Raw genomic sequence first — 22188 nt, 5'->3', positions numbered from 1 at the left:
TCATTTATAAGGGGTGGGGACAAGTCACTTGGCTTAACTGAAACATACTTCTACTGAGAGCTCATATCCAAAAATAATTAGCTACAAGTAAATGATTCTAGTGCAGAGATAAGGCATATTTGAGCCACAGATATCTTAGTTTTATCGTCTGCTTGTTAATGATAGTACAATAAAGTAATTTTACATTTCCTGCAAGTAAGTATTTATCTACCACATTTAAGATGACACATCAGATGATGAAATGCAAGTTGTGAATTTCCAGTAGGTTTGATTAAAACCAAGTTCTCCTTAACTGTACTGTAATTTCTATTTTAGTTTGAACTTGTATAACTGTGTGTTTGCACGTGGTGCATTCCAATCCTTAGGTACAAGTTGAGTATATTTGAATTGTGGTGTCCAAGGTCACAGATGGAAAGCATTGCTTGCAATGTTTGCAAGAAAACCCATATTCCTACCTGCATGTGCGATACATTCATAGAATCACAGAATGGTTTGGATTGGAAAGGACCAGAAAGATCATCTCGTCTAACCCCCCTGCCACAGGCAGGGACTCCTTCCACCAGACCAGACTGCTCAAAGCCCCGTCCAGCCTGGCCTTGAACACTGCTGGAGGGGGGGCAGCCACAGCTTCTCTGGGAAACCTGTGCAAGGGCTTCACCACCCTCACAGTAAAGAATTTCTTCCTTATAGAATCACAGAATGGTTTGGGTCGGAAGGGACCTTAAAGCTCATCTGGTTCCAGCCCCCCTGCCATGAGCAGGGACATCTTCCACCAGACCAGGTTGCTCAGAGCTCCATCCAACCTGGCCTTGAGCACTGCCAGGGAGGGGGCAGCCACAGCTTCTCTGGGCAGCCTGGGCCAGTGTTTCACCCCCTCATGGTGAAGAATTTCTTCCTAATATCTAAGCTAAATCTGCCCTCTTTTAGTTTAAAGCCGTTGTCCCTTGTCCTATCACTCCACACCCTTGTAAAATGCCCCTCTCCATCCTTCCTGTAGCCCCTTCAGGTACTGGCAGTTGCTCTAAGGTCATCCCGCAGCCTTCTCTTCTCCAGGCTGAACAGCCCCAACTCCCTCAGCCTGTCCTCATAGGAGAGTACTCCAGCCCTCGGATCATCTCCGTGTCCCTCCTCTGGACCCACTCCAACACATCCATGTCCTTCCTATCTTGGGGGCCCCAGAGCTGGACGCAGTACTCCAGGTGGGGTCTCACAAGATATCTAATCTAAATCTACCTGCTTCTACAAACCATTACCCTTGTTCTATCACTACATGCTCCTGTAAAAGGTAAAAATTCCTTTTACCTTTATTTAGAATAGGGAAGTAATTATAGCTGAAGGCATATGAGTAAGAAGGACAAAATTTTGGTCATAAATGGAGGGGGCTTTCCCAGGTCAACATATGGTTGATCTAAATCTGATCATTTTTTCCAGTACTGGACATTCTTGCTGGGTGAGTTCTCAAGTCAAGGATTTTGCCTCAAGAGCTTTGTTCCGCAGTTGCACTCCAGGCTGGGAATGCCTGAGAAATGTCGTGGTATTAGCAGCTGTAACTAAGCCTTAGCAAAGACAGAAACACCAGGGGTTTGTCTGCTACAAAATACATGTCCAACTTTGAGACACAAGAGGACAGAAGTCTTTTTTTTGTTTTGCCCAGTATTTATAACTGTACTAAGGCTGTGTGTGAACTCCAGCAGAATCTGGATGCAACTTCTTGAAGCAGATGTTCCAATTGGCAGTCCTTCTGCCTCTCTCTTAATAAACATGTCTCATCTTTTTTCCAGGATTCAAATCTTTCGATACACACTGATAATCCAGACCTGACACCGTGTTTCCAGAATACCATCCTAGCATGGATCCCCAGCATTTATCTGTGGAGTGCATTACTGTTTTATCTTCCCTACCTAAAGCGCAACAAAAGAGGGTACATTGTGCTTTCTGTGTTGAGCAGGTTCAAGACGGTAAGATCTCTTTGCAGTTCTCAGAGTAGTGTGCAATTTTGAGTTTGTTAGCACCAGTTCAGTATCCAAGCAATGGCTGCAGTAGGGTTTAAACAGAATTCCCTCTGATTTATGGGGGATCTGAAGAACTTGCTTATACGAAACAACAGCATATGTACGGATTTCTGAGAAGGGTGCCAAAGGATAGCTCATCTGTAAGGAAATCCATGCTGCAAGACCGTCTTTCTGGGTAGAGAAGAGTTGATTGCTCTGCAGAAGAGAGTTGACCCCTTTGTTGAGCCAAAACTATGTTGCTTCACCCTTACTTAAGTTTTAAACAGCTGAAAGCTGCCAAACAAAGACCTTAAGGTAGGTCTAATGAGAATGTCATCTCATTGTGAAAATAAGCACAAGAAGGTATTTTTTCAAGCTACTCTATGCACCCGATAACTCTGTGATTTCATCTGCATCTTGTTCTTAAGAGGTGGCTGGTGTCAGCAGCACCTCTGGTTTATAGATGGCTAGGTCTGAGGAAAGCGAGCAAGTCGCTTCCCATAGGCGGTGAGAGAACTGGGGCTACTTCTTGAGAAGAATTCCAGGCTTCTCCTTCAGGGCATGTCTGCCTTTAATCTGGATGCTGCCTGTGTTTCCAATCAAAATGAGTAGTATGGGATGAAAACAGGTAAATACATTAGTCTTTCCACTGGTTGGGTTTGCAAATCCCTCGGAAAGCAGCTGAGACGAGACCCTTGGTTTGAGTGCAGTGGGACGGTTCCAGTAGCCTGACTGCAGGTGATCAATACAGCAGTGTTGTTCTGTTTACACAGCTTTGTCTTGCTGGGAATCTGTGAATCGTAATGGTTTTGCTAGCTGTCGGACTGCCCCTGGAGATGAGCTTACCAAATGCTGTTTCTGTTTGTCTCCTTTCAGCTGGTGGGTGTCCTGCTGTGGTGCGTGAGCTGGGCAGATCTCTTCTACTCTTTCCACGAGCTCCTGCAAAACAGAACACCTCCACCAGTCTATTTTGTAACTCCATTGATCGTTGGCATCACTGTGGTGCGTAGCTGTTTGTTTATTGTGACTAATAAGAATAACTTATTCTTACACACAGATGGAGGAGGACAAGGGTTGCTTTGCGTTCATTGCTTTATCTTGTACTCTTTTAACTGAATGATTAGTACTTGTATTACTGAGACAAATTTTTCTTACCAAAAAGGCTGCAGTCACAGATATCTCCCTCATGTAGACTGAGCTGTGTAAATTAAAATGTTTATAATAGAGAGATTGTTCTGCCTCCCACCTTGCTCTCATCTGTTTCTCTAGACTTATGATCTAGGTGTGGAGAGAATTGGGATATGAATTTGCCCGAACAGGGAGATACAATAGAGCACGGCTTGTGCATTGTTCAGTATCGTATTGGACTTTATAAAGTTGTTTCTCTTATCTGGTGGTTGTTCCTCCGTTAAACAGAAACCAAATTTGCTTTGCCTAGGATGACAAACAGGCTTGTGACTGTTCTGTAAAAAACGAAGCAGTAAAACTTGGCCATGAAGTTTTTTATTCCCTTGGTTAGATTTTTCTTTTTCTTTTAAAAGCTTGTTTTCTACACAAGTCGTGATTGTCCATCTGGACTGGAGAAATGACAGCTCTTACATTTCTTTAAAATGTTTGTAGCTAGTATTTAGTTGTGCCTAGCTCTAGGTACAAAGTCCGGTTTAAAAATTGAATTTTGGAGATGAGGCTGTGAAAATAGTAAAAAATGATTTCATAAAGTCATTTGCTGCTTTCCTAAGACAGAGGAGGTTTTGCCATTGACTTCTGTGAAGTTGTGATGGGGCTTTTTTAGTGATGTCTGTGATAGCTGCCAACTGCAAGTGTGAATAAGGGGAACCGTGGGATGGGATTGTGTTCATGTGTTCCTGTATTTACTTTTACAGCTGTTAGCTACATTGCTTATTCAGTACGAAAGGCTGAGAGGAGTTCAGTCCTCTGGAGTGCTGATTATCTTCTGGTTTTTGTCTGTACTCTGTGCCGTGGGGCCTTTCCGCTCTAAGATCATGGCTACAACCGCACAGGTAACGTGGCATGCTTGTTAGCACTTGGAGAACAGGAAATGTAACATTAACATCTCTGTGAATGTGAATCACCAAATTTGGCGTCAGATCTGAGCCCAGCTTTTGCCAGAGAGAAAGAGAAGTTTGGTTCCATTGCCTTGACTCAGACTTCTGTAACTTAAAGGGAACTGGTATTTCTCATGCAATGTCAAAAAACAGATTTTGGTTAGTCCAGGGCTGCCCTGGAAACCTGACAGATGTGAGGGCTGTACCAACACTGTACGTGTATTAGAACAGACTTTTTTTTCCCTTTTGCAGCCCCCTTCCCCTGCCATACTTAAATAGGGGTGGGTACTAATTGGAGATGACGCGTTCTAGTACGTAATGTTCCATTTTGCTTAGGCAGGTTGGCCACACGATACAGCTCCATAGGCTTTCTTTTGTCAGTGCCTGATGTGCTGAGGACAGCATTTTGACTCCAACTGTGGCTCTAAATAGAGAACAGAAAGTTGGAGGGAGAAGAAAGAAACCTGGGCCGTTATGTTTCCTGTTTGAAAACATAGCAGGTTCTCCCACAGTAAGAAAGCTGTTATGTTTTCCACAGAAACAAATTTCACTAAGTGGGACAAAGCAGATTGCTTCAGTGATTAGATCATCAAAGGCTAGGAGTGAAAAAGAGTATTTGAAAAACATTAAGGTGATTGCTTCTCAGTGAAATCAGTGTGGATTCTGTTTGGTGATTTCTTCTTTTTTTTTTTTTTTATACTCACTTTTTTGTGACTATTGGCTGCATTACCCTTTTAGCAAGGATTTTGCTATACTAGACTGTTGTAAGTATTCCAGCAGAGATTGAATTAAACCCTTAAATGACAGTCTGTGCAGAACTTCTTCAGAAAATAGCTGCAATCCTGGTGAGACCCTTTCAGACACCACTTCAAGTCGATTTTAAAACTTAGTAGTGGTGAATAAGTACAAATATTTGACTAGCCATGTTTGAATCCTTAATCAACTTAAAATTATGGATGCAGAGCCTTAGAATAGGTATGGGTAACGTTTCTCCTATTCTTGCAAATGCTAAGGACCAAATATTCCTTCTCTTGCATTTATGTTTTAAACATTTTAATTGAGCAATGAGAGCATTCACAACTACATTAGGATATGAAAGAGCTGTATAAGGGACATACCCTCACAGCAAGAAGTTTTAAGTCAACTGCAGACTCATATGAGGAGTGAAGGAAATATCTCTAGAGCAGATGGAACTGTTATTATGCAATACAGTGTTTTTTTTGCAGCTTTTTCTGAAAGTATTTAACACTGACTGCTTGTCAGTGACAAGGTACTAAAGTAAATGGATGTTCTCTGATCTGGGTTGACAGTTCCAATGCTTAAGACATGATCTTGCAAGAACCCCTGGAGGTAATTTAAAAGGATGTCATGTAGCCCTGATTCCAGAGGGTGTCTGCATGCGGTGAAGATGTATAAGCACTTTGAACTTGACATAATTTAATGAAAAGCTTGGAGATAAGCATGTTCTTAGGCACTTTATAGAGTATGTGCATACTTTTGTAAGATAATTCATGCTAGCAACTACTTTGCAGTATTCAACTCTAGAGGAAGAAAGGAATTGCCAAAAGAAACTGTGAACAAGTCAGAGTGAGAACATGTGTGTGTGCGTGCATTTGGGGGGCTGGGAAGCGCAATGAAAACAGTCATTTATTGTGTTTCTTTTTCCCTTTAGGGCCATGTAAATGAAAGGTTCAGGTTTACCACATTTTACATCTACTTCGCTTTGGTAATCGTGGAGTTGATCCTTTCATGTTTTAAAGAAAAGCCTCCATTTTTTTCCCCTGTTAGTACAGATCCTGTAAGTATTCTTACTTTACTCTATTTGCATTTTACAGACTATCATGTTTTGGGAGCTCTGCTGACAATGCTTGTCACTCAAAACAGCTTTGGATTGTCATTGAGATTGCAGTAGTTGGTGACCCCCTTACAAAACGCTGAGTTTGGAGACTGATGTTGGGGCTTGAAGCCTTTTTCCATTATATGTGCCATCACTAGTGACTAGTGAAAGCAGCTCTCCTACCTGCTGCTTCACAGCAGGTTAAATTACATTTATGAACATTGAAGTGTAATATTAATTATTTGAAGAGTGTTTTTTGTGGAGATGTTGGTCTACTTGCCTAACATTCATTTAGAGCTAGCTAAAGTCTATAAGAGTTGTCTTAATAAATGAGTTCTGTATGTGTTGAAAATAGATATGGAAAAACATTAATAACAGAAGACATAAGTGGTGTCGCAGGTTAAATTTCTCCTCCAGTTCATAAAATGGGCTCTATAATTGGATTTAGCTTTGAATCTAGCTGAGAGAGAAGCTGAGTTCATTTCTTAAAATGAACATTTCAGAAACTTTAGAATGACATTTCACTTTATATGTGTGATTTAAAGACAGTGTGTGAAGCAATTTTTAAAGACAGAGTTCTGCATGATACGGGAAATGAAAGAAATCAATTTTATGTCTCATTAGGACATAGGTACATGCATGTAATATACCATATAATATACCAAACCTGATCAAAATAGACTATCTTCTTAATGAAGTAATGGTAAATGTCTGTCTTGATTTATTTTGGTTTTTTTCGCCCCATAACATTTCTGTAGAATCCATGTCCAGAGTTAACTTCCGGCTTCCTGTCAAGACTGACATTTTGGTGGTTTACAAGGTGAGCTTCTCTTTTCAAGCTGTTGGGCAGCTGACAACCCCAAACTCTGCTTGTGCTGTGTGTTGTACAGAGTTAACAATACAGAGATTCTTTTCCTTTGTAAGTAGTTGATGTTGGATACTCCTTCATCCACAGTGGTGGCAGCACTTCTAGCATTTACCTTTTTAGAAGCAGCTTTCAGAGTGCTCATGCTGCCCAAACCTCTTCCCTGAAGAGCAGTGGCAACAGTGTACAGTGTATGGTGTACAGTCTGGGTGTGCTTACCACCTGCTGGACTATAACCTAAGCCAAGAGGTGAGATGTGTTCTGCAAGGTTAATTGTGGCAACCTTTCACCCACCCGAGGATGCATTTTGTTTCCTGTTGAGGTTTATGGGTGAATGCTTTATTATAAGGACATTTTCTGTGCAAGAGGGAAAGTAAACTGGGTTATATACACAAATGATTACCACCAACTGATACTGCTATCAAAAGGCACCTGTACTTAAGATGTAAATTTGAGACTGGGCTTGCTACTACTCCTTGATAAAGAAGTGGAACAGCTGTCAAAGGTCATGTTAAGACCTATTTTTTCCATAGTGTTTGAGGGTGTTGAGATCTTCATTCTTCCATCCATGTGACTTCATTGTCCTGGCAACAGCCCTATGAAGTTCTTCTTAGTGAGCAAGTAAGATCTTTCTAAACTTCCAGAGTTTTAAATGTTCAGCCTCCCCGTCAAGATTCTTGGCAACTAGATGTTTGTATCCATTGACAAAATTCCTCTTACAGTAGAGGAAGTGTAGTTTTCAGAGAAATCTGATTCTTTCTTTAACTTACGTAGCTTCACTTTTGCGTTTTGTGCACCTCTGTCAGTTATTCCAGAGAGACTTAGGTATTTTCACTTCTAAAGCTTCACTGTTTTCATTTAACACCACAGTTTCATTCAAATGCTTCTGGTCGTTGTTTTTTATTGTCCTGTTTTTCTGAAGTGATGGTTTCAATAAAATACATGTAATCAAAACTATGTAATTTCCTTCTCTTAATTGCAAACATCAGTATGAGGAACAAAGGGAGATGGAGGTATAATTATCACCCTTTCTGTGGAGATGTATCTCTTGCTTTTGTTAGCTTGATAGTGCCAGAGTTGCTAGCAATGCTTTGAGTACTGTTAGCCAAACTGAACTGGACTGTTTTTCTCTGTGTGTGCAGAATGGCAATTCTTGGTTACAGAAGGCCCCTCGAAGATAAAGATTTGTGGTCGCTGAATGAAGAAGATACTTCAAAAATTATTGTGCAACAACTAAGCAAAGAGTGGGACAAAGAAAAAGCGAAGTGCAAACAGTAAGTATATGAACAAGTCTGCAAATGGAGATTGATTTGAGTCATTTCAACATGAATAAGCTACTCATCCCTGAAAATGAGCCAGCTAAAAATGGGACCTACCTCTTCAACCTATCTGTTCTTCATTGGTAGTTAACAGTCAAATTTGCTTATCTTAGTATGTCTAGGCAGAGGCAAGCAGGAGCCTTCTGGGGCTGGGTACCACCTACACACTTTTTAACTAGGTGCTTAAAATCTACACAGGCAGGTAGTGCCATTTACCATGCGAAGAAGGGCTGAAGATGCATAAGCAGAAGGGATTCAGTTGTTTGGATTGTAGAACATGAACAACTTTCATCACTGAGCTGGTAGATGTTTAACCCCAGAATGGCCTCTCTCCTGGGCATGTTAGAGCACGACGTCTAGGCACCATAAACCAAAAGGAATTCCTCATCATCCCTGTTGTGAGTTTTTTGACCTGACACTATTTTTAGCCTAAAGATCTTCATTCTTAGCAGTGAGCAGTTCTTCACTTCCTAGCAGTAAAGATATGAAACTGTTTCAACAAGTGAAAGGCAGGAGGGGAAGAGATGTCCCACTTGAAGAGCTGAGACCCTAGTCCTGTTGCCTAGGAAGTTACCAGCAGAATTCCCTGTAGTCTCTGATGGGAATGGGATGAGGGTCAGAACTCGTGTGTAGTTATCCACGGTGGAGAGGATATCCTTTTTATTGCATGTTCCGTCCTAATCTAATCTTAAGAAATTATCTATTGTGCAACTGTATTTCCTTCTCCCACTGGTTAGTGTCCAAACTGTTTCCAAACAAACAGATGTGATAATGGTGTGTTTCAAATGAAAAATGTCAATAAGGAGGAGGCCTGCACGTTCATTTCCTTTCATTGTGGAGATTTCTTCTCCATGTGGAGGCTTTCCTCTGTTCTCTTCTGTGCATATCCTTGCCAAATTGGAAAGGCCCTATTATGTGATAATATTAGGAGACAGTTGTAAGGTTCTTGGCAAGGCTGCATATGATGTGAGAGTTCTACTTTACAGCTAAAACTTGAAAAGTTTCCAGCACTAACAGCAGCTGATGTACTAGTGCTCTGTATGTGTGTGTGCATTGTGGTTTTACTTCAGGTTTTTTTGTTTTCTTAATGTCTCTGCTTTTACGGTGTGGAATAACGTGCATTGTCTGGGTTCTGGTCTTTAGCTGCCCAGACATAAATCTTACTCCCCAGGCTTTTATATAGTAAGAGCACAGCCATTGTGCAGAAGTGCCTAGGGTCCAGGAAAACTTTTGCTAGGAAACCAGACACGATGCCTGGAGTTTTGTCATGGGATTCATTGCATTTTGGAAATTATTCATACAAACTGGAGCCAGTTGGCAATGAATTTAACCATAAATTCTGGCTTGTATTTAGCTCAGGTAAAATTTTGTGGCGACTATATTAATGATTCTAAGATGAGGAAAAGAGCAAAGCCAAAGCAAATCACTGCACTCCAGATTGCTAGGTTTCACATAACTCTAAAAGCTTCATGGCTCTGCTTTTTCTTCAATTGTAAGTAGGTATTCTGAATTACTTCATGTCAAATAACGTTAGTGGTAGTTGTTTGGGAACTGTTGTAAATACTTTTTTTTTTTTTAAACTCATTGAATCTGTTCTGAGCAAGCTTTTATGACATGAAAAATGTTGTGTCAAGTTGTACATGTGTTGAAAATGTCACAGAAAATATTTGCAGTATACATAGTAGTAATTTATTTTAAAAAACTTAATCAGTTGCAACTCTGGCATAGCTAAAGCTTTAAACTTATTTTATTGTGATGATTATCACAATTCTATTGTTCCTAAACCTACAAAACCTTTTGCACACTTTGCTTCACAGCTGTCTTGTGAATTACTGTTAAATAATTGCTAATGATTCATTTGCTACTAATGAGTTACAGGAGAGATCAGTGTGGATTAAAGTTGTTATTATAGATAATAAAGCACACAAAGAGTATTTTTCCTTTGCTTTTGCTCTCTTTGCATGTATGGCTGAAGACTCTACTTGCTCACTTGACAGATAAGTACAGTTGCTTCAGAGAATGTTAGAGCTGTGTTGGATGGAGAAGAGAGAGCCGGAATCTGTTTTGCCTCATCTTTGGTTAGCATCTGAGACTATGCTTATGAAGACAAGCTGAAGATGCAGGGCCTTGTCATCACCATTGAGAAAGCTATGTGTTTTCCCATGGGATAATCAGCATCTGTTATCTGCCCTGCTATAAATAATGGAAACCAGGCGCATGCTTTTTGCTTGGATTAAAAACTGGGTGTGAGCAGTCCCACACACTGCTGAAAACCTGACCTCACCTAGCTACCCATAGTAAACACTACAAGTGCATTTTCTCCCTTTGGGATTTTTTTGCTGCGAGAGAACTATTGCATTGCGGTTAGCTCACTGTAATAAACATTTTTTAATAGCATAAAGCCAGGGGCCAGTAGTCTTGTTTCTTCAAATCCTTCAATGAGTTTAACAGCCTGGTTGCCAGAAAAATAAAGCTTTGCTCGTAAACTCTCCAGGTTTGATCTGGAAGGACAAAGACAACACTGTTTGTTCGTGTCTGGGGAAAAAAAAATATTGTCTGGTTTAGGTTCTCCCTCTGCCCTTAAACTTTATTGCAAAGAAATTGGGATTTGCGCCTGCCTTTGTTTGAAAGGATGTGAACAAGTTTCTACCTGTGGACTGTTTGCCACAGTGATCATTTTGAACGCTCACGGGCTGTTGGAATTATTTGACTCTGCAGCCAGCCACCTCCAAAAAATTTGCACGCTCTTTATGAAAAATCATAAATCTAGCCTCACTTGGTAGTACTTACAAGTTATTTTTCAAATGCCGTCTTGTAAGTCATCCCTGTTCTAGGGTCTCTGTTCCATCTGTCCGCTCTTATAAGGCTTATGTGCCCCAGAATCTCATTTCCTTCTCCTTGCTCCACCTGGACTTAACCTTCCTGGCTGACATTCAGGAAATTGTTCTCTAGGTCCCATAGCCCCCAAGAAACAACAAAACTCAGTATTTGCTGGTAGAAAAGCTGCCAGGCTGCTCTTTGAGACGAATTCATGGAGGAAGTAATTTTCAAGAGTACCCACTCTTTGTTGATAGGCAACAGAAGTCAGGCACCCAGAGGTGCTTCTAGAAAAGCCCTGGAGAGCAGCACAGACCTGTTGGGTCTGCTTTTCATCAGTAATTTTCAAGGAGATTTGCAGAAGAGGTCACTTTTGTTGGCCTATTTGGCAGATGGAGAAAGAGAGGAACAAAGTAAGGAAGGGATACAGCCAAACAGGTTTCAATGCTTAAATTGAAATCTGAGTAAAATTTAGGTACCTAAACCTGAAGTTTCTGTCCTGGAAGGACCTCGGACAGCTGCAGCCCAGATCTGAGAGGTGGCTCAGCTTTGGATGTTGATATGGTTTGTACGCTTTGAAGTTTCCAGGAAAGCAATACTCTGTATTTTGAGAGGGCTGTGCCTGCTTCCTCTCTTAGCTTGGTATGTGATTCAATGCCTGTCCCCCCAGAGGGTTTCAGGCTACTTCTCTGAAAGCAGCTGTGTGATCAGATAAGGCTAACAGTGCAGCTACGAAGTGGATAACAAATACAGTCTCAGAAGGATGAGGTGAGGGTGCTTTTGTGGTATGTAAATAGCAACTGTTAGAAGAATGCTTTACAAGAAATTGAAGATTCAAGGTCAACTCTGTACTCTGCCAAGCCTTCATCTCCTACTCCTTTGGGCCACATTCTCATCCCATGGTGACTGATTTTATGGCCTAAGGAGTATACTTCATAAGTACTGCAGAAAAAGAAAAGAAAACAAGGCTCGTTACACAAGAATGGTCTAAATCTTGTTGAAAGTCTTGCTGTTGATCAGTAGCAAAGCAAAGGAAGAAGACGACTTTTAGACGTTACTGCAGTGCTTTACACATAGGGCAAGGGTGTTCTCGTTGTCGGTTGTTTGTAATTGCTTGGTTCATTCTGTTCCCCTAGGAAAGATGATGTGACATATATGAAGAAATCTAATCATGTGCTGAATCATGTTGGTAATGGTCCAGAGGAAGCAGAAGTTCTGATCCGAGACAAGAAGCACAATAGAAAGCCTTCCTTTCTCAAGGCTTTGGTGAGGACCTTTGGGCCATACTTCTTAATCGGCTCCTTCTTCAAGCTGATACAAGACCTGCTTGCTTTCGTCAACCCTCAGCTGCTAAGGTTGGTTTACTGTGTGAGTATTTACTATGTGCAATCCCTATGGAGGCTTGGCTTTGGCAAGGAGTGTTTATTTTTGAAATGTATGGCTAGTTGCCCTCAGTGCTGCTTCCTCACCTTCCCGCTGCAATGCCATAAGACAGGAGTTCTTTATTGTCGACTAAGCTGTAAATTGGGCAAGCTTCACTGAAATGCAAGATTCATTTATCTTCCGTCACCAATAGACAGCTTTGAATTATAAATTACCTGTTGCTCCATGCAGCAGTCCAAAGCAATTTCTCCCAGTTTCTAAAGAATTGTTTGTGAAATCAAAGTGAAGCACTGCTTGCTGGATCCAGTAGTCTCTGTACATCTGATACCTACGTGTGTTGGTGGTGCCCACAGCTGTAGTGTGGCTTGATGTAGAAATGAAGCATGATGCTCAAGTACGTCGTGCTTTGGCCATGCCACTGTCATGTCGGAAAGTTTTTGGACCATTTAGATGAGTTCATGTGTTGTTAGTTGTGCACAGCAGTGAGAATGTGTGAGGCCCAGTTGCACTAAATTTCCATGTGAAAGAAAATTATGGTTCTATTAAAAAAAAGTGAGATCTTGACAAAAGTGGTATGTTTTTAAACTCTCCTTGTATGAGAAACACCTATACCTCCCATCCCATGGGGGACCAGTTGCTCAGCCTGCTCCAGAAAAGAATTTGCATCATTTGTTTTTTTCTTAGTTAGTATTATTCTTAGAGTGAGAATTTCACCAGATGATCATTAACTGAGAAGAAAGTAACAGTGGAAATACCAGCATTTCTATCAAACAATTGTTTGTTACTTCCGAATCCATGGAAAAGCACATAGTCCTGTTAATGCATGAGAGAAGAATGGAGTTTAGATGAAGGCCACAGGTGGACTGGATGTGGGTAGAGGGAGAAGAGAGGGCCCTGCTCCTGTATCAGTGTCTCTTTAAATAAGGCCGTATGGAGCTGTGTTCTGAGATCAAGTTGTCCTGTGAGTGGTTTGTGACATGCCCAGAAATTTGCTAAAAAGAGGGTCTGACCCAGTATAGTGACATTTAATAGCTTATATTCTGTCTTCTTCCAGAGTCCCTAGTGAAGAGGAGGCAGCTGGCTTCCTTCTGAGAACGCATTAAGTATAATCTGTTCTGGGACTTCCTCAAATTTGCATAAATTCCTGGATATGTTGTCAGTGATATCTCAAGTTATGTGATGGGGAATTTCTTCTCAAGTCTAAATTCCTGCAGTCTTGGAAAATGCACTGCTAGTAGTAAGAGAAAATGAAAAAGCCATGGCTGCCTGGCAGGTTGCGCGTAAGATAATTTTATGTTCCTAAAAAGATTGCTGAATCCCACGCTGGCACTACGAGGAAGAGTTTTTCCTGTAGCTGTCCACTTACAGCATGAACGGCTGGTGCAGTGCAGAAGGAAGATCTCTCTGACCTGGAAGAAGAAAGATGTAGCAACCTCGTGCTTCTAACGCAAGGCTTTGGGGCCTGATTTATAGTTTACAGGTGTATTTTTCCCCTGCCGGTTATTTGAACCTGCCATATTTTGACAATTCCATACTCTGGTCAGTAGGCTGAAAGCACAGATGTGATTGGTGAGAACACTGGACATTGCCATACGTTGTTCTGCTTGTTTGCGATATGATAGTGTGCAGGTGTCGCAGGGAGAGCAGCTGTGTGCGGTTAAGACATGGCTTATTAATAAAAGATGATATAGCCAGTTCAATGGTACTACTGTTTTACCAAAAAAATAGCAGTGAAGAACTCTTTATGCATCCATCCAGGAGAGTGTCTTTTAATCTAGTGGGTTTTTTTTGTGGGAGAACACTGCAGGCAGAGACGCTCGGGCTGGTGGAAAGGATTTGGGAGAGGAGCTGGTTTCACCTGCTTTGCTGCACTGTCCTACTGCGTCCTGTCATTCACCTCTGGCCCTGGGGGCTGCCTAACAGAGCTCGGACAGCAAACTGTGTGTTTAAATGCTGGATCTTGGGGGGAACCTAGAGCTTCTCGTCATGTTGCGTTTTCTACAGGCTCATTTGCAAATGGACTTTCTCCCTGGCAAAGCCTAAGATTTTGCTGTTGTATCTTTGCAATGTTGTTTGACTGAAATCGTAACTCAGCTTGCACGCTGGAGAGCTGTTTACTCTTTGTGGTTGGAGAGCGGATGTGGCAGGATGCCATAGTTGAGAGAAGCTGTGTTATGTCCCATTAAACTTGCTGCATGGTTTTTATTTTTGTTTGTTTTTTCCTTTTCCTTCCCTAATCTTCTGAAAAACAGTGTATTAATCAGCTTCATTAAGAACGAAGATGCCCCAGCCTGGTGGGGATTTTTGATTGCAGCTTTGATGTTTATCTGTGCTGTGGTGCAGACACTCATACTACACCAGCATTTCCAGTACTGCTTTGTTACTGGTATGAGGCTGAGAACTGGGATCACTGGAGTGATATACCGCAAGGTAAGTCTGGAAGCATTTCATGGCTGGAACGTCAGTGTATAGCCAAGCAAGTGGCCTCAGTTCTCATATACTCAGGGAAAAGCAGGCGCATTGGAGATGAACAGCCTTCTGGAAAGTATAAGATTGGGGGTTTTTGTGAGTTTTTAGGAGCACCTCTGTCGTACTTTGCAGAATTTTCTAGCGATCAGCTACTTAATGCGGGTGTGCTGGTAGGTCACCTATTACAGGCAAATACTGGTTCAGTTCAAGTACTCAGAAAAGGGATCCAGGAGAATAGCATGTTTGTGCTATGAGTTGATTAGATGCAACTAGGTTTTCTTCAGATTGCTACATACTGCTTGAGATAGAAGTGCTCATAAGCAAACCATTTCAGAAAGTCTTGTTCTTTGGAGATCAGGAGTTCATGTAGGTATGGATTATTTTTATTCTTGTTGGAGAAGCACATTCTTGGGGAGTGTCTTGTTTTGCTAATAATTGAGGATTTCTTCTCTGTGTTTCTCCATATGTGTAAAAATTGTGACTACTGAATCTGTTTCTCAGTCCTTAGTCATCACAAACTCAGCAAAGCGCTCATCTACTGTTGGAGAAATTGTCAACTTGATGTCAGTGGATGCCCAACGTTTCATGGACCTGGTGGCTTTCCTGAACATGATGTGGTCTGCACCACTCCAGATATTTCTAGCTTTGTATTTCCTCTGGCAGGTACAGTCATTGTCACATTTTTTTTCAGAATTCATCTAAATCATGTGCAAGCTTCTTATTTTTTGTTAATTTGACCCCCCACTGCTTTTTTAGAAACTTGCTGTTCTGGCTTGTAGTGAAATAGCTTGCATTGGTGTATGTGATCAATTAGTCTCTTAATTATTGTGTTCAGCTGATAGGTAGGATAAGGCATTTGAATCAAAAGATAGCCTGTATGTCTCCTCTGTCCCTACCGTGCTTTGACAGGATGAGTCTTGGACTCATCACAGTGTTCTTTGTAGTTGATACAAATGAGAGCTTGAGTGAGGCAGTTTAAAAACCAAGCCAATAAAAAATGGACAAAGGAAATGTAAGTCATGTATAAAGATTGTATTGTGCCACATAAAGAAGTTTTGTGCGAGTCAACATGAAACAAATCTCACCTGGAATAAACATAATTTTTATTTCTGGTTTATTCCAGGTTCAGTTTGAGCACTGGCTTTCATCCTTAAAATGTTTCTGTGCAATGAATCTGTTTTACTACATAAAACAGTAGCACCAACATAACATAACTGATTTAGACTCGAAATCCATTAAGTGGCAGCAGTTTTATGAGTTACTGCTCTGCTGGTAAGCTGAACTCTGGTAGTTAGCAGTTTGTGTGCTTTTACTCACATTGAGGGTACTGGGTTAATTCTGTGATTACAGTTCCCTAGGTCAGAGAGGAGTCAATGGAAAAATTCCTTCTGTGTAGCTTATTTGTTCCCTTTCTACGTTTACTCAATAGCTCTGTATTTGCATTAGTGCAAACTTACTTTCCCCTCCCACAGGGAACCACTTAACAGGTAAATCACAAAGCGCTCTGCTGTCGCCACCACTGGCATAATAAGAATTCAAGAAGGATGCTGTCATATTTTTCTCTCTCCTCATTATGGTTGTTCTGTGGAATCAGAAAACAAGGAGTTCAACTTGTTTATGGAAAACATTCATTGAGGGAGCAATGTATTTCAGTTTCTATAAAGTACTGTTGCTTTAATGCTCACCATAGAGAACAGCAGCACTTGGGTACAACAACTTAACTTTTTTCTTTCAATCAAGACTTTAGGGCCTTCTGTGCTGGCAGGAGTTGCTGTGATGGTTTTACTTATCCCATTTAACTCTGCAATAGCAATCAAAACCAGAGCATTCCAGGTAAGGTAACAGTGGAGAAGGTGATGTTATCTGAATTGGCAGCTGTGCTATGAGAAATTAAGACATCAGTGGTTTTCTTGGCTGTTAATGAGCTGCAGTTTGCACTAATTTACTTAGAAGTAAGATTGTACTGATATATTTAGTAACTGTATCTTCTCAGATAGTTTTTTCCGTAGTGAATTGAATGCTATTTAGGGGAAGGGTGTGACATTGAGTCAGTGGCTCCTCATACTGTCGGAGCAGCTTCTGGGGTTCGCAAGAAGTTTCTTTGTCTCCATATCCCTTCACCTGGTAGCTTCTTCTAGGAGTGTCTGGAGAAGGGGCACATAAATGCTGTTCTTTGAGCTGTGAATAACAGTTTTCAGACATGGGAACTGAAACCTGGCAGCTTATTTTTTATGCTAATAGCCAGTGTTGAATTTTACAGCTACTGAGCTGGGTGAAATTTGAATTATTATCTCAAGGTAAAAGGATCCTTTATTACTTTCTTTGTAGTCTTAGTTGTCTCTAGTCAGGGAAGGCTGAAAAAACAATATAATAGTGCCCTCTGGCTTTGTGCTAGAAAAATCTAATAAGTGACTTGTATTGTGCAACCTATCAGTGACTGTTTGGAGGATTTTTAAAAAAAAAAATCAAGCCGTTGATGAAAAAAGGTAAGAGTTGGAAAATGGGTATAAATGATGACATTTAAACACAGCTAGTAACAGAGCAGTATTATTATGTGCCTTAACGAGGCATCCAGACTTCCCATTAAATCTCTTGGATGCTGACATGTTAGTATTAACATTCCTTTTCTCTCTTTGCCCGTTGTAAGATGCTCAGAGCTGCATACCTTCATGTGCAGGTGCGTGTGAACGCAGTTTTTCATTTTGTCTATGCAGCTCAGAAGGGATCTTTAAATTTTTTTTTAAAGTAACTGAATGAAGCACTGTATTCAATGTATAGTGTGGAAAAAACCTCTAGAAGTAACCACAGTTTTCAGGGGAGGCCATAAGAAATACAACTATGCATATCAGGAAAAAAATCTGAAGAAATCAAAGGAAGAAGGAGAGTAGTATTTTCTGAAGTGGCTGAGTCTTTCTTTAAGGTGGTTTTGAAAATGTAACCCCTAACAGTGAAGATGAGTAGAAAGCTTTTATACTCTGCTTTCCAGCCATTTTCTTTGATTTCTGATTTCATTGGAGATGCAGACTTTCACAGTAAGCTTACTAATAACAACAGTCTGGCTTGCTTTGATTGCCTTTTGCATCCTCTGTAGAAACAGCCCAAGGACCATCACAGCTGTAAGACAACACATTGAAAGCTCTCTCCTAGTCATTCCTGTGACACTGTCCCCTGTGTTTACTGATAACCTAGGTGGAACAAATGCAGTACAAAGACTCCCGCATTAAATTAATGAATGAGATTCTGGGTGGCATAAAAGTGCTGAAGCTGTATGCTTGGGAACCATCGTTTTCAGAAAAGGTGTTGGAGATACGAAAGAATGAGCTGCGTGTTTTGAAAAAATCTGCCTATCTCAATTCTTTGTCCACCTTTGCATGGATCAGCGCGCCATTCCTGGTAAATTGAATTTGCATGAATTTCTAACCTGTACAAATACATCCTTGAAGGATAAGTGTGAGGCTTTCTCTTGGTAGAACAGAAATAAAATGTAAGTGCTTTAATAAAAAAAAAATTATTGACACACTTTGCAGCAAAGTTCCCTGTTCTCTAGAGCCTTTTTGTTAATCGGTATTAAAATATTTCTTGATAAAGCCTGCCAGTGGAAGCTGGGAATAGCTGTCTCAGGAGAATTTCCAACCACTTCAAAGTACTTTCCATAACAAATTGAAACTAGAATTTGAAACCTTGGAGATATTTGTGAATAGCAAAAATACAAAAAAAACCCCAAAAATTGAGTCAGTTAGGACATCATCTGTCTTAAGCTCTCATTTCTACCTTTCGTGTTACAGTGCTCTGCTTGTTTTAGTGGGAGAGGGAGTTGTTAAATTATTCTGCAACCTAAGAAAAATTGATTTAATGTAAGAAATAAATCCCAAATGATACATTGCCAATTCTGGAATGCTTTTTCCTCAATTTTCTCTTTCCCTCTATATTCCCCTTCATTGCACTGTGATCCCTTTTGCAGGAAGGGTTTTGCTTTTGGTGAATAAAAACGTTCAGATAAGTGCTTTGTCAAAAATATTCCTAGCCAACTGTTCTCAAGATCAAAGGCCCAACCCTGCAGAAATACTCTTAACAGCCTCAAGATCTTCCCTCGTTCATGTTTCTTTTAAGTTAAGGCACCTCATTAAATACACGTTCCCGTTCCTGCTTGCCATTAGTTTACTGCATAGGATGGTCCCTCCACAGTGGATGGTCCCTGTCATACAGCAAACCAGCAAATAACTTGGATTTTACTCCCCTTCCCATGTCAGTAAGTCTTGTTTGCTTAGCCTGCAGTTTACAATGGGAAAATTTAGTTGGGTGGAGTTGGAAATGCAGCCAAACCGCAGCCAGATAACCGCTTCTCATTTTTATTTACCCGAGTTCTGTATTTCATCCCTTGAATATCCTAGTTCAAATAAATGTAGCCATTAGTAATCCGAAAGTTATTTCATTCTGCGTGCCCTTTTTTGTATCAACTTGTTCATATGACTTGTCATTCTTAAAGCATGTTGAAAAGGTCAGAGAAACAGAATTAGCCCAATTTTTTTGTTGATACTTTTATTTCAAAGATGCCTATTAGGCCTGACTGTTTTTTGAAATGTCAAAATATTACATACATCTGGCAGTAAACTCACTTTCTGGCTTTCAGGTAGCATTGACGACATTTGCTGTATATGTCGCAGTGGATGAGAATAATATCCTGGATGCAGAAAAGGCTTTTGTCTCCCTCTCCTTGTTTAACATCTTGAAGTTTCCCCTCAATATGCTTCCACAACTCATTAGCAACATTGCGCAGGTAAGGAGGATCTGGTGCAGAAGTTGTTTTGGACAGCTTGAACAAAAAGAACCTCAGATGTCCCTGGCTTCTGGAATGCAGAGATCCCCTGCACCTGCCTGTTGGCTGGTTTGCTTTCTAATATCCTTTCTGTACTGCTGCCCTGTATTGGAAAGCCTGACATCTTCTGAGTAAGCTTCTCTGTGTGAATTTTGCTTCACTCAGATGAACTCAGCTTGGTCTAAGAAATTTCGCAGTTAAAAGCTTGAATTTCATCATAAGACTGATTGCAGGGAAAGAATGAGTCACTGTTCAGGAAGCCCATGGGGTGAAAGCTTAAGCCATTCTGCATGCTTTCTTTTTCAGTAGTAAGAACATTAAGTCTCTATTAAAAGAATGATAAAATAATGCTGCGCTCTTTTCTTAGACAAGCGTTTCCCTAAAGAGAATTCAGCAGTTCCTGAGTCATGATGAACTTGATCCAAATTGCGTGGAAACAAAAGTGATTGCACCAGGTAAAGACATCAGTATTTTTCTAAACCTTGCTAATACAACAAAAAAAGTGTGTGTTGTTCAGACTGTGTGGAAGTTATAAAAGTTTCTGGCTGTATTTTTGAGCTGAGTTACTGGGCCTGAGTTTGCACGTGCAATGTATTGGATGCTAACAGTGCTGAATAATGAAGTGCATCCACTGACTAGGGACACCAAGACCTGCTCAAGCCTTTTGCACTGCACAGACGTGCAAGAACATTATAAACAGGTTTGCTTTTATTTTTCTTTTTCTGTTGGAAACAGTATCCCAAAATGAATGAGCAAACCAGGTGGTCTCAAAAAAAACTATTTCCTCATCTAATGCACTTTGGTGGTACTGTGGTTTGAGACCTCTCCTGTCTGTGATGCCGTGGACAGAGAAGGAGGAGGGATGGCTGTGTGGCTGTCACGAGATTACTGTTATACACCACCCCACCAGGAGGTAAAGAAAGCCTGCAGATCTGTAGCTTGTTAGTGTGGCAAGCAAAAAAGCTGCGCAGAGGCAAATTTAACCTGATACATGTATGTTAACAGCATGCAGTGGACTCCTGTCGACTTGACGGTGGTTTCTTAAGTTGTGCTAACAGTTGCAGGGCGATTCTGAGCAGCAAATGCTGTGGCTTCGCCTCACTGGGGCAGGGTGAAGCAGGACAGCTTTTCAGCTCCATAGATCAGTGAGCTCACAGTCTACAGCTTAAGCTGCGATCAGTTATTTCCAGCCTGAGCAAGCCTGTCTTGTGACCCACAGTCATGAGCCTGTGCTTCCCATGCCAGCAGAAAAGGGAACTGCAGTGTACGTGAAACACCCATAAAAAAAGGTTCTTCTGTCTGCCCAGCTGTTCTGTGCAATACTTTTCCTGCTCTCTCTGTTGTGTTTTTGTCGTGCAGGCAAAGCCATCAGTGTAACAAATGCGACATTCAGCTGGGGAAAGGAGCTTAAGCCATCTTTGAAAGAGTAAGATTTTTTGCAACTGCAGTACAACATCTACCTGGTTTCTGATTCCTGGGAGGTCTGTTTGAAAGATGTCTAGTAATATCTGCAGGCTCACGTCTGGAAAAGGTTGTTCCTATGCATCCCATGTGTGCATCTCTTCTGCCTTCAAAGGACTGAGCTAATACTCATGCCTCGTGGTGTTTAGGCTTTACAGAACAGTGCTGTAAGGCTTTAACTTCACAGTGACTAGCATTAAAAAAAAAAAGTCTATGTAAGAAATTTATGTAGACTTTCTGTCCTCTAATAGGTAACTATTTTAACTGAAGTGTTGGACAAATCGTACTGATCTGATGGATTATGAGGGCAGTTGAGATGTGTGGGTTTGGACTTGGGTGTGTGAACAGTGGTCTGTTCTTCTAAGAGTCTTGTGGCAGACTCATCCCTGTGGCTGTAAATGGGCGGTTTCCAGACTATGGGGGTGCGTATTTTGTTCATTTGCCTGTTTGAATGAATACAAAGCAAGCTCTCCTGGAAGCATATACTTCCTTATGTTGTCAGATCAAAATCACAGAAACCTGATACGTATTCTTAGAATTCTCAGTCTGAGGAGCTTGCGCTGCTGTGCTGAGTGTATTATGTTAACAGGCTATACATGGATAACCCGCAAGCAAGAGGCTTAAAGTTCAAAGGAGCCAGTTTGGTTCAGGCAACCAAATCTGCAGGCAGGTTGACTTCAGTGTTCTGGGGTTTATTTCAGAAGGAACCATGCGTCTCCGGCTCAAATTGCTAGCCACCTGGGCCTAAAAATTGCCTGGTGACTTCTGAAAGTAGCAGCAAGGCAAAACTCAGCTAGAGGGAAATAATAATGAAAAGAAAAAAGAAAATGTAGTGCTTTTGAGTTTTCCTGCTTTGAATGTTTGGGTTTTTTTTTAAAAAACAAAACAAAACAAAAAAAACTAAACAAAAAAACCCAAAAAAACCCAAAAACCTCTTGCAGTGTTCAGAATATCAACTGCATGCTTGGTAAGAATCTGCATAAGAGTTAGAGCCATAGTTCTGCATAGGGATCTCTGCAAACAGAAATTTGCCTTGATTTCGTTAGTGAAAGACACTTTGGTGGCAAAGAGGCTATGTCCATCAGTCATTTCCATATCAGTTCATCTTCAAAACAAGAGTTAAAGCATTAAGTTTAAGAACATAAGGAGTAAACCAATAAAGGA

At 40.9% G+C, this 22188-nt stretch overlaps 1 protein-coding gene across 3 annotated transcripts in view; it reads left to right on the top strand.

The window, feature by feature from the left end:
• Positions 1-22188, top strand: part of ABCC3 (ATP binding cassette subfamily C member 3) — a 51010-nt gene that overhangs the window by 14331 nt on the left and 14491 nt on the right. Inside the window, exons 2-15 of one of the 3 annotated variants that reach the window (XM_075440693.1) lie at positions 1782-1958; positions 2868-2993; positions 3875-4012; positions 5730-5855; positions 6653-6714; positions 7902-8033; positions 12032-12250; positions 14531-14708; positions 15249-15410; positions 16488-16580; positions 17937-18140; positions 19378-19524; positions 19931-20018; positions 20923-20989. In XM_075440693.1, coding sequence (XP_075296808.1) covers positions 1782-1958; positions 2868-2993; positions 3875-4012; positions 5730-5855; positions 6653-6714; positions 7902-8033; positions 12032-12250; positions 14531-14708; positions 15249-15410; positions 16488-16580; positions 17937-18140; positions 19378-19524; positions 19931-20018; positions 20923-20989 — 1919 coding nt within the window. Of the gene's footprint in view, positions 1-1781; positions 1959-2867; positions 2994-3874; positions 4013-5729; positions 5856-6652; positions 6715-7901; positions 8034-12031; positions 12251-14530; positions 14709-15248; positions 15411-16487; positions 16581-17936; positions 18141-19377; positions 19525-19930; positions 20019-20298; positions 20472-20922; positions 20990-22188 lie in introns of those variants that run through there. The other 2 variants (XM_075440695.1, XM_075440694.1) reach the window with 2 other exon arrangements.

Source organism: Opisthocomus hoazin, chromosome 21, assembly GCF_030867145.1.
Source record: "Opisthocomus hoazin isolate bOpiHoa1 chromosome 21, bOpiHoa1.hap1, whole genome shotgun sequence".
NCBI lineage: Eukaryota > Metazoa > Chordata > Aves > Opisthocomiformes > Opisthocomidae > Opisthocomus > Opisthocomus hoazin.
This window is presented reverse-complemented; position numbering and strand designations above follow the sequence as displayed.